This window comes from Hibiscus syriacus, unplaced genomic scaffold (assembly GCF_006381635.1).
Source record: "Hibiscus syriacus cultivar Baekdansim isolate YM2019G1 unplaced genomic scaffold, ASM638163v2 tig00001728_pilon, whole genome shotgun sequence".
Lineage (NCBI taxonomy): Eukaryota > Viridiplantae > Streptophyta > Magnoliopsida > Malvales > Malvaceae > Hibiscus > Hibiscus syriacus.
In genome coordinates, this window is record NW_024061884.1 from 318612 (window position 1) to 331438 (window position 12827).

The window sequence follows — 12827 nt, forward strand, 5'->3', positions numbered from 1 at the left end:
CACTATTTTTATATTTTACCTTGACATTGTAATAGCTTTTGAAATATTGTCTGGTGCCTTGGCAAAACATTCCTATTTGTAAGAGCTTTTAAAAGATTGCCATTTTTTCTAGGAGTTGAAACCTAATATTCGAAAGAGTTAGGTTGGATCTACGTGAACAAGGGAACTGGTCTGGGATGGTGAGGTTTTAATCTACTTTAGAGATAAGGAGAGGGATTCATTTGACTAAGAGGTATAAATGCTAAAGTAGATAGGCTAGTGCTACTATTTACGCTGAGGAGTATTGTAGTTGCAATAGTTTGACAAACCAATGGTTGTAGTTAACGCTGAGTAGTATTGCCGTAGCAATAGTTTATCAGGTTTCGTATTAGAGATACTCTTGGAGTACTACATTAAATCATGTCGGGCAGCATAGGCATAGCATACTAAGATCATTATATATATAGAATAATTTATCGTCGTATCAAATCCAGCCCAAGTGCTCCGTTAGAAGTCTGATTGTGTGAGGTTTTCAGTATATATTCGAAACTCAAATATTTTTAGTCTTAGCAACTTTTATATGTTTACTCGTGCATATTTTTCTTTCCATGAAAAAACTTTTCTACTCACTTCACATCATACTTTTCTTGTCTCGACATATTTTTTCCATCTGTTCATACCATTTGCCACTGCTTATTTTTTTTCTTTGTGAATTCCATTAGACAAGAAGCGTAGGACTAGTTAGTGACACCTAGTTCTAGCTATAGCGATCTTTAAAATTTCCTCCCAATCCCTGTAGAGACAATAACTTACTTACTACTATATTACATGTATCGATTGTGTATACTTGCACATATTTGCTTGCCATAACATACACATTTACACACGATCAACTATCATGGGCTTGGAAACCCAATAACAGTTTAATAGCTTAAAATAATCATTTCAAAAAAGAGTCCAAAGCTCATCTTCGATTGCGAGTCTAGACTTAGTAAGAACAAAGCCAAAAGAATTAAGACTATGATTGGAATGAAAGTGTGTTTTGATGTCAAAAAATCGGATCATTGTATTGGATTGCTTTTATTTTAAAATGATGAAATGAATATGAATTTTCTCGGGTAGTCTAATTCTCATATTGATATCGATGTGTCTTTGAATAACCTCTATTTCTATTTCACTGGCTTTTATGGTTGGTGCACAAGCACCAGGAAAAAAGAAAATTGGGACCTCCTGAATAGACTTACTTGACCATCGCAATTACCGCGGATTGTAGGGGGACTTCAATGAGATTATACACCCAAAATAAGAAGGCATGGGGAAGATGAAGACCAAGGGTCGATATGAACAACTTCAGACTGGGTATCCAATCTTCTAATTTGTGGAATCATAAACCATAAGTAGGTTGGTTCACTTGGACCTTTGGTAGGCAAGCTAGGAACCATATCCTGGAGAGAATTGATAGATTTGTTGTTCCCTGAAATGGATTCATATTTTCAATGATTGCAGAGTTTCTACTGAGCTAACTATATGTTTTTATCATGCGGCCATTTTAGTTGACTTTATGGGTCTATCAACAGATTCACCTCAAGTCTTGTGTGAGTACTATTTCAAATTTAATACTTGTTGGGCTAAGGAGAATCAATGCAAAAAAGTCGTTAGAGATGCTTGGGTTGGTTCTTCTGGAACTACACTGGACAAAATTCAAGTGATAGGCTCTCATCTTAGACATTAGCAAAGAATGAGGAGGACCAAGGCAAAAGAATGAAGAAATTATTCTCAAGGCAACAATTGAACAACTCAAAATGAACCCAATCACTGATAACACAATAGGGAAGCCCATTCAAACTAGAGGAAAACCTAAACATATTATAGACAAAGACGAGGCCTACTGGAGTCAGAGATCTAGAGTGGTATAGCTCAAGGAAAGAGACAGAAAGTCCTCATTCTTCTAAGCTAGGGCTAGCAAGAGGAAAAAATAACTAGATCGTAGGGCTGAAAGACATTGATGACCATTGGGTTGACCAACCACAAGAGATCCTTGAGGTGGCCACATAGTTCTTCTCTTCTCTCTTATACTCTTCTATAATGGAATCTCCAGAAGATAACTCTATGCTTTGTCGAGAGTTCACTGTCGAAGAGGTCCTCCAAACCTTCTCCCAAATCAACCCCATTAAAGCCCATGTATTGATGGCCTTTTTGATTACTTCTTTAGATCATTTTGGGATTTGGTTGGTAATGATCTTATTAGTTTTTATGTTGGTCTACTTAATGGGCAAGCTTGCTTTGAAAATGTTAATAGAATAATCATCACTCTCATACCTAAGATTAATAACCATGACTCTATGAAAAACTTTAGACCAATTAGTATGTGCTCTGTTATCTATAAAGTAGTGTCTAAAGATATTATTAACTGTCTAAATCCTGTAATGTCTAATTGTGTTAATTCTGAGCTAGTAGTTTTGGGGTTACCTAGGAGGTAAGTGAACCCCATAAAAATTCCAATTTAAGTTGTTGTGTTTAATTGAGTTAGTTTTGGGCCTAATGTACCATAAAAGGGGGTTTTGAATTAAGAAAAAATGTTGAGGAACCAAAAGAGTAATTAAACCATTTTTGGAAATGGAAGATATTTTGGGGGTCTTTATATATGCTTTGGAAATGTTTTTTCCCCTTCCTCTTCATTCTCTTTCATTTTTCTTCTTATTCTCTTCCTCTTCAAGGATAAGTTAAGGTAAGTTTTTTTAAACCCATTTCAAGCTTTATTTTCATTATAAATCCCACCAGCAGCTTCGTTTTATTGAATCAAGGTCTTGAGATTCTTTATAGCTATAGAAAATATGTGGGTTTCATCCAAAATATCAAGGAAGAATCTTGGCTAAGCAAGGAGTTTCATTTTGAGATTCTAGAATCAAGGTAGTGTATTTCAAATCCTTTGGAGTATTAAGATTTCATAAATTTCAAGTATTTGCTAAGATTTGAGTATTTAAGCATTTTAGGGTTTATAGTTGATGTTATGATCAAAACATATTTTAGGTATTATTAATGCATTTTTATGAAACCTTAGACCCAAAACAACTTATTAAACATTCAAAACAAGATTAAAAACCAAGCCATGACCTTTAGGATGATTTTTGGGTGTTTCCCAAACCCAAAATACACATTCCAGAGTTCAAGTATCGATACTGAGATGAACAATATCGATATTGGTTGAATCAGGGCAAACAATTAGGGTTTTTGGCTGAGAGTATCGATACTAAGGGAAGTAGTATCGATATTAACTCCTTGGTATCAATACTGAGGGTTGTAGTATCGATATCGGATGCTTGGTATCAAGACTGCTCGGTCTCCATACCAAAGGACTAGTCTCTATAATGAAAAATTGGTCTACATACCGAAAAAATGAGTATCCATACTAAAGGCTTGTATCAATGCCCAAAGTGGTTATGTGACTTCAAGATGTCAAATACACTCACGAGTGAGAAGTTTAATATCGTTTTAGTTCGGGCATCTATCTCGGGTACGAAAGAATGACTAAAATTCCCTTAGGGACTAAAATTATCAAATTACCCTTATGGGCTTCAAAGTAAGTAACTAAGAACGAAATATCATTATAGAGGACATCCTGACAAGCGGTATGATGAATTAATAAGACTACTAAATATATGAATCATATACTTTGAGAATATTAGCGATTGGTGGACATACAATCATCTCTTTAACTCGAGGGTGAATTTAAGGAAAAAATAGGAAGAGCGACTAGAGCGTCGCTACTCAGAGTTGAACTCGAGTCAGTTATCAGGCTAGTGAATAGTACAGCTAGTGAACGTAAACCACAAAATCATCGTAAAAATCTCGATACAATTAGAAACTTAGCTAGAGGTAGAGAATAACTCAAACGCCCTTGAGTAATGAACGACCAACATAAAGTAGCTTAATAAATAACAACAGTAGTAGACTATTAAGCCTTTGCCTAACGTTTTAGATGAGAGAACGAACAAGATAACAGTTAGTGAGAGGACAGACTCACTTTAGTGAGTCTAGCTAAGCTAGGGTGTAGTTAGGTTACCTTAGTTTCCCTAGTGGGGCATTATCAGTGCGCGAGGTACATCAAAAGCTAGCTAGGTCACAAGGCTTGACACTCGCAAGGAGTGGGTTAACGGTATTGGTGTTGTGTGGCTTTTGGGCCTTAGATATACACGCCTTGTTGCATTAATCCAGTACCCCAGTTATCAGAAAAGCTTGGCTTGATGTTGTGTGATACCAAGTCAATGCTTTTGTTGAGTGGGAATATCCGATGTTATGTGATACCAGGATTCCTTCTCGATGTTCTATCTGATACTATGTGATACCAGGTGATCATCCAATAGATTAGAGAGGACTTTACCGATACTATGTGATACTGATACTCTCTTTCAGTAGATTAGTATTTGATGCTATGTGATACCAGATACTACCATAGTAGAGTTAGTGTTGCATTTAGATAATACACAATACAATTAGGTTTGATTTCAGATAATGCACATGAGTCTTAATATCGCATTTAGATAATGCGTAGTAGTTACAGTTATTGGGGTTAAATATTTTTAGAGGTTTTCTCATGGTTAGACCCTTAGTAGATGATTAAAGAAAATATGAGACCCCTACTTCAGTGATAGAATTATAAACCCTTGAGTAGGTAGTACTTGATCTAGATCATGCATGTATCTACTGTTTAGTACTCAATCTTCAGCATGCTTATGTTTATGAATTCTTATATTGCTCTAGATTAGTTATTATACTGCTGAGCTTTGTAAGCTTAGCCTTCGGATGTTTTCCATTGGTAGGTTTGTAGATTAGGCAGTTCGAGGAGCACCGTCATGGCAGGACTTCCAGCACCCCTCTTCAGAGTACTATACTATAGCTTTAGTGGGCATGTGTATTCATAGGACCATTATTATTGTATTCAAAAAGTTGTAATATTTTGATTTAAACTTGTCTCATAGAGCTTCATTTTGTAAAATGTTTTTATAATAGTTATTTATGTTTAATTATGATACCATTGAGTACATTTTCAAAAAAGAACAAAAATGTTTTGAAAATCAGGGGTTGCCTTGGTAGCCCAATGTGGAACTTTAGGCTCAATCGGGTTTAGGGTGTTAAAATATGCTTTCGTTCTCGGTAGGAGAATCTCCTACAATTTTCTAGTTGTACATGAATTGTTTCACTACCTTAAAAGCTCTAAAAACGACCCTAACAAAGGGAATGCCCTTAAATTAGATATGAAAAAACGTATGATATGATGAAATGAAACTTTGTTCTTAAGGTTATGGACCAAATCGGCTTCAATGAAGACTTTTTCGCACTGATTAAGAGATGTATCACCTTGGTCTATCAAATTAGAATCAATGGTCAACTGTCAAATTGCATCATTCTGGAAATATGATTCTGTCAAGGAGATCCTCTTTCCTCATATTTTGGTTAAGTGACTTCAAGATGTCAAATACACTCACGAGTAAGAAGTTTAATATCGTTTTAGTTCGGGCATCTATCTAGGGTATGAGAGAATGACTAAAATTCCCTTAGGGACTAAAATTACCAAATTACCCTTATGGGCTTCAAAGTAAGTAACTAAGAACGAAAGATCATTATAGAGGACATCCTGACAAGCGGTATGATGAATTAATAAGACTACGAAATATATGAATCATATACTTCGAGAATATTAGCGATTGATGGACATACAATCGTCTCTTTAACTCGAGGGTGAATTTAAGGAAAAAAATATGAAGAGTGACTAGAGCGTCGCTACTCATAGTTGAACTCGAGTCAGTTATCGGGCTAGTGAATAGTACAGCTAGTGAACGCAAACCACAGAAATCGTCGTAAAAATCTAGATACAAGTAGAAACTTGGCTAGAGGTAGAGAATGACTCAAACACCCTTGAGTAATGAACGACCAACATAAAGTAGCTTAATAAATAACAACAGTAGTAGACTATTAAGCCTTTGCCTAACGTTTTAGATGAGAGAACGAACGAGATAACAACTAGTGAGAGGACAGACTCACTTTAGTGAGTCTAGCTAAGCTAGGGTGTAGCTAGGTTACCTTAGTTGCCCTAGTGGGGCATTATCAGTGCGCGAGGTACATCAAAAGCTAGCTAGGTCACAAGGCTTGACACTCGTAAGGAGTGGGTTAATGGTATTGGTGTTGTGTGGCTTTTGGGCCTTAGATATACACACCTTGTTGCATCAGTCCAGTACCCCAGTTATCAGAAAAGTTTGGCTTGATGTTGTGTGATACCAAGTCAATGCTTTTGTTGAGTGGGAATATCCGATGTTATGTGATACCAGGATTCCTTCTCGATGTTCTATCGGATACTATGTGATACCAGTGATCATCCAATAGATTAGAGAGGACTTTACCGATACTATGTGATACTGATACTCTCTTTCAGTAGATTAGTATCTGATGCTATGTGATACCAGATACTACCATAGTAGAGTTAGTGTTGCATTTAGATAATACACAGTATAATTAGGTTTGCATTCAGATAATTCACATGAGTCTTAATGTCGCATTTAGATAATGCGTAGTAGTTACAGTTATTGGGGTTAAAGATTTTTAGAGGTGTTCTCATGGCTAGACCCTTAGCAGATGATTAAGGAAAATATAAGACCCCTACTTCAGCGATAGAATTGTAAACCCTTGAGTAGGTAGTACTTGATCTAGATCATGCATGTATCTACTGTTTAGTACTCAATCTTCAGCATGCTTATGTTTATGAATTCTTATATTGCTCTAGATTAGTTATTATACTGCTGAGCTTTGTAAGCTTAGACTTCGGATGTTTTCCATTGGTAGGTTTGTAGATTAGGCAGTTCGAGGAGCACCGTCATGGCAGGACTTCCAGCACCCCTCTTCAGAGTACTATACTATAGCTTTAATGGGCATGTGTATTCATAGGACCCTTATTATTGTATTCAAAAAGTTGTAATATTTTGATTTAAACTTGTGTCATAGAGCTTCGTTTTGTAAAATGTTTTTATAATAGTTATTTATGTTTAATTATGATACCATTGAGTACATTTTCAAAAAAGAACGAAAAGGTTTTGAAAATCAAGGGTTGCCTTGGTAGCCCAATGTGGAACTTTAGGCCCAATCGGGTTTAGGGTGTTACAAATATGCTTTCGTTCCCGGTAGGAGAATCTCCTACAATTTTCTAGTTGTACATGAATTACTTCACTACCTTAAAAGCTCTAAAAACGACCCTAACAAAGGGAATGCCCTTAAATTAGATATAAAAAAAAACGTATGATAGGATGAAATGAAACTTTGTTCTTAAGGTTATGGACCAAATGGCTTCAATGAAGACTTTTTCGCACTGATTAAGAGATGTATCACCTTGGTCTGTTATCAAATTAGAATCAATGGTCAACTGTCAAATTGAATCATTCCGGAAATATGACTCTGTTAAGGAGATCCTCTTTCATCATATTTGTTTCTTTTTTGTGTGTAGGGCCTCTTTGTACTTCTTCTCAATGCACAACAGAAAGGGCTCATTAAAGGGATGAAAACAAGCATGCGCGACCCTCGAACTACTCATCTTCTTTATGCTGATGACAGTTTGTTGTTCTTCAAGAACTTGTTGACGAGAGCACAAAGGGTGAAAGATATTCTCTAGGTTTATGAGCAATCTTTTGGGCAGAAAGTTAACTATGTCAAATCCAGTATTTACTTTAGCACTAACACTTATCTTGATCACCAGAGGAGCATTAGACAAGTTTTTGATGTTGAGAAAAAAGAAGATCCAGGATCATATCTTTGTCTTCCGCTTGTTGTGGGGAAAGGAAATATTTCCACTTTTAGCTTTGTTAAAGACAAAATGGCTAAAAGAATTCAAGGCTGGACTAAAAAACTACTTTCATTTGGTGGTAGAGAAATTTTCCTCAAATCAATTCCACAAGCCCTCCCCACATACGTGATGTCATGTTATTTTTTTTTCTAGAATGCATAATCGATGACATTACTGTCCAAATTAAGTCATTTTGGTGGTCGAAAAAGTAAGATGCGAGGGGATTGGCCATGGTTGTGTGGGAAAAAGTTTACAGAACAAAACGACCGTGAGGATTAGGATTCAGAGACCTCTAGTTGTTTAACATTGCTTTGCTTGGGAACAAAGTCTGGAGATTCATTCAAGCCCAAAACTCCATTGCTTTTAAAGTTTTCAAAGCAAAGTATTTTCCTAAAATCTCTTTTATGGATGCCAAACTAGGAGGTAGAGTCTTCTACATCTGGTCTAGTCACTTCACAGCAAAAGAATCCTTGAAAGATGACTTTTTTAGAGAATTAGTTTTCAGGGAGAAACTAGAATGTTCCTAGATAAGTGATGGGATGCCTTCCCGATCAATTGGACCTGATCTTATCAAGATAGTGTGGATTCCCCTTTTAAATGTATTGACTTAATAATTCCAAATGCCTCAAGATAAGATGAAGCAAAGATTCAACAAGTACTCACCCACGAGGATGCGAACAAAGTCTTGGGAACTTTTATTGCCCCTACACCAAAAGACATGTTGATTTGGAGTCATCACAACAAAGGATGCTACTCAACGAAGTCAGGGTATAATTGGTTTCTCTTGCGGAAGGGTCTCCCAACTGAACAAGGTAAAATATGGAAAACACTCACCAAACTACCTACTTTGCCAAAATTAGGATCTTCGACTGGACAGTGTGTCACGAGGCAATCCCTACAAGGGAAAAATGAGGAAGGCTTGGTTGGTTGAGTGGATATTCCCCATGTGTGGTAGTGACATAGAAACAACGATTCATACCTTAAAGGAGAGTTTTAAGACTCGCTCAATTCTACAAATCTCAGGGCTCAAAACCTCTATTATTAATTGGCAAGGAAATTCATGTAAGGACTGACTGGAATGAATTGCTTCTCAATTATATTAGAGGGACTCTCCAAGCTCATTGTGCTTTTTTGGAACCTATGAAATCGAAGGAACAATGGTTGCAAAATGAAGAGCTACAATAAGATAGAGATGTGGCAGTAGCCGTATGAGGGCTTTATACAAAACTTAATGAAGCCAACTCCTATAAAAGTTTTCTCCCACACCAATAGAGGTCGATGAATTATTATCGTTGGAGTCACCCTAAGTCAAACTCAGTCAAGATAAATGTTAATGGAGTGTTCACATTAAATGCATCTACCGCAATTAAAATTGTCATCCGAGATCATAATGGAATGGTCCTTGGAGGTATGTGCCATCAAATTGATCTTCTATTCACAGAGGAAATGATAGCCTTCACTCAAGGAATTAAGTTCACCATTGAGAACGACTTGATAGATGCAATTATCGAAGGTGAAGCGATTTTCCATAATGAACAGACTTTCCAATCAAAGTAAGGACATTTCAACCATCAGATTGCTGATCAATAAAGCTTGCAGTTTGCTAACTAAGAATCGAGAGCTCAAGTTTTTCTATGTTAACCATGAGGCGAATCGAGTGGCTCATTTACTGGCTCATTGGGCTTTATGAGACTCAATCCGTACTAATTTGATTATGATGAACCCGAATGTATTAAGTCTGTGGTACTTTAGAATGTTATTGTAATGTAATAATTTAACTTTTCAAAAAAATATTAACATTTATGATTATAAAAATTATTATAATTTTAAATATTTTTTTTAATAAAATTGATTATTTCTATTCACATAAAAATAGCACAAAGTACACAAATGGTCCCTCGACTATATGGTACTATTTTATTAAGTCCATCGACTATTAAAAGTTACAAAAATGATCACCTGACTATTCATTATGTTCCAAAATCATCTTTTTTCATTAAAAACTAGCGATTGTTGGATGTTAACATGATGACTGAGACATGATAATTGTTTGAGATTCTATGATAAAATTTTATCATATCGCAGTTAGCAAGTTAAAGTTCAACTCAAAATACCATTAATTTTTTAACGAAAAATAACGAGTTTGAAACATAGTGATAATTTTGTAAATTTTAATAGTCGAGTGACTCACCAAAGTAACACTCTATAATCAAAAGATTGTTTTATAACTTTTAATAGTCGAGGAATCTAATAAAATGAAATCCTATAGTTAGAGGATGATTTGTGTACTTTAAAAAAAATCATACTAAAGGGTTTCAAAGTTAAACCATCATTTGCTCATGTGCCTACAAAGCCGAGCCAGTCTTGACTCTCGATTGAAGCTTGGGAGTTGGGATCAGGAAGAATATAAGCAAAGTTCATAGGTTGAAACCTCGGTAATCGAGCAATGGGAATCTCCAAGCTGTATGGACAATAACAAACTCACATCATTTCTTCTTTATACTAAAAGAAAAACAGAACAAAGAGAAAACACCAAAGAGCCCACTCCAATGTTCTTATCTAAATTATATCATTTTTCCGTTTGATCTAAAATGTCAAATAACAGTTGTCATTATCCCATCCGGCTCACTCAAAATCAATTAATTTTATATAAACTCTAGCGCTGCTGTCTTTTCAGATTGATCTATCGAAGCGATCTATTGAGAGAGAGAGAGAGAGACAGGTTTTCGAGTTTAGATGGCGATCCTGTACGCGCTCGTTGCGCGTGGATCGGTGGTTCTGGCGGAGTTCACGGCGGCGTCGACAAACGCGAGCTCGATCGCCAAGCAGATTCTGGAGAAAATTCCAGGAGACAACGACACGCACGTTTCGTATTCGCAGGATCGGTTCATTTTCCATGTCAAACGCACCGATGGACTCACCGTTCTTTGTATGGCCGATGAAAGTGCTGGAAGTAAGCTAAATTAGCTCTCCCTTTATTTAATTCAGATGTAGTTTTTGTAAAGCATATGCTTTTTTTCTTCTTTCCCCCTCCCCCTGAAATTTAACTTATATTTAATTGACGCGATAGGATTACAATTCAATTTCAATTGCTCTTTCAAGTATTCTCGAATTCTTTTCAATCTAATGAGAGATTAGATATAAAGGTAGGCGGTTGAGAAGAAAGTTTGTAAGTTCTATGATTGGTTGACAATCTAGAGTTTGATCATAAGTTCAAAATGGTACAAGGGATGTTTTTTTTGCTGATCATTTCCTTTCGTCAATTGTAGCGTTTGATACTTTTTTCTGAGAAATTATCAGTTATCTTCTTCTGTTGAAGGATTACCCACCTTTTAATTTATGCTTATGAGCTGGAGGTGGGGATATTATTGTTCTTCAGAACATTCTGTTGATTTTTCATTTTTCAGATTGGAAGTTTGTAGCTCTTCTTTGTTATGAGCTCTTTGGTAACTTGGTTCAAACGATAGTAATGGTGGATGTGTTTATTGTATCTTTGGCAGGGAGAATTCCATTTGCATTTCTTGAAGACATACACCAGAGATTTGTGAGGACATATGGAAGAGCAGTATTTTCAGCCCTTCCTTACGGCATGAATGATGAATTTTCAAGGGTTTTGAGCCAGCAGATGGAATATTACTCTAGTGACCCTAATGCCGATAGGATAAATCGTCTAAAAGGTGAAATGAGCCAGGTAGGCTTTGAATGGCTCTGTCTCAGGTTATCAATTCTTTTATTCTAATTCTTCGAGATTCGTATCAGCGTATTCAACCATCTTAATCATGGTGTCTATTTGAATGCATAAGGATGATCTTACACCTTTAAACACCTTTAAAAATGAAATAGTTTGCTGTCAGGCATCACATTAAAAATTTCTAATATCAATCTTATATTGCCAACAATTTAACATGTTATATTTAAGGGGATCCCTACTTTTAGTTGCAGGCTGCAGCTATGGCCTTTTTACATATGGCATTTCAATTATTTTCTTTCTTCACGTTTCCTTTTCAAGCATGGTCTGAACTTTTCAAGTTGTTTCTTGTACTCAAATAGGTGAGAAACGTTATGATAGAGAATATCGACAAAGTTTTAGAGAGAGGCGACCGCTTGGAATTGTTGGTCGACAAAACTGCTAGCATGCAAGGAAATACCTTTCGCTTCAGAAAGCAAACTCGCCGTTTTAGAAACACAGTATGGTGGAGAAACGTCAAGCTTACGTATGATCTCTGAACTTTAAAACCTCACTTATTTGTATGTTACATTCACTGCATTGAATTAGAAAGTGAAATTTACTATGAAGATCATAATTTCCCAATAACCCAGTTAGCGTTAAGGTACAATAGATACTAGGAAAGATGAACTTATCCCTCATTTTCTTGCTTTGCACATTGCAGGGTTACTCTGATAATCCTCCTCCTAATTATCATTTATGTCGTGCTGGCTTTCGTCTGTTACGGGATCACGCTACCTTCGTGCCTAAAATGAGGTCAGCAATTTGAGATTCGAAGAACTCCGTCACCATGGAATCCTGTTTTCTTGGCTTGGTGATGCTTTTGTTTCGACTTCCCCTGCAGTGAGTTGTATACTACCTGTTTATTCAATGTGAAAGAACTAGAGTTTTCATGCTGCTGTCTGTGTGACCATAGTTTCTTGTGAAATTTAGGACTGGTTGGTGTTTGTCTCTTGAAGACATTATACCTGTCGAGTTATTCATCGGATATATCGATTATGAACATAGCACGACACGGTTCAAGTTATTTGCAAACAATGGAATTATGAACATAGTTTGGAATTCCAACAAAAATCTTGTATTTCTTGCTAAAAAAAACATTTGATGAAAATAAAATTAACTTTAATTGTACCTACCAAAAAGATTATAAAAATATAAAAGATTTCATGTTTGAGTAATATTTTTAAGTTTTCTTGTAACTATTATAAGTAAATAAAATACATCTGATTTTTTTTGATAAAAATAACTACTTAAAGTTATTTTGTTAAAATAGATACTTAGATCTTAAAATTA

At 35.8% G+C, this 12827-nt stretch overlaps 1 protein-coding gene across 1 annotated transcript; it reads left to right on the forward strand.

Annotated features, from left to right (window-relative positions):
- The first annotated feature begins 10216 nt into the window (after positions 1 to 10216).
- Positions 10217 to 12574, forward strand: LOC120132630 (vesicle-associated membrane protein 711-like). The gene is made up of 4 exons (XM_039149359.1): positions 10217 to 10760; positions 11308 to 11498; positions 11858 to 12021; positions 12199 to 12574. Exons 1-4 carry the CDS (start codon positions 10544 to 10546, stop codon positions 12287 to 12289), a joined length of 663 nt encoding a protein of 220 aa, XP_039005290.1. The 5' UTR covers positions 10217 to 10543; the 3' UTR covers positions 12290 to 12574.
- The last annotated feature ends 253 nt before the right edge of the window (positions 12575 to 12827 follow it).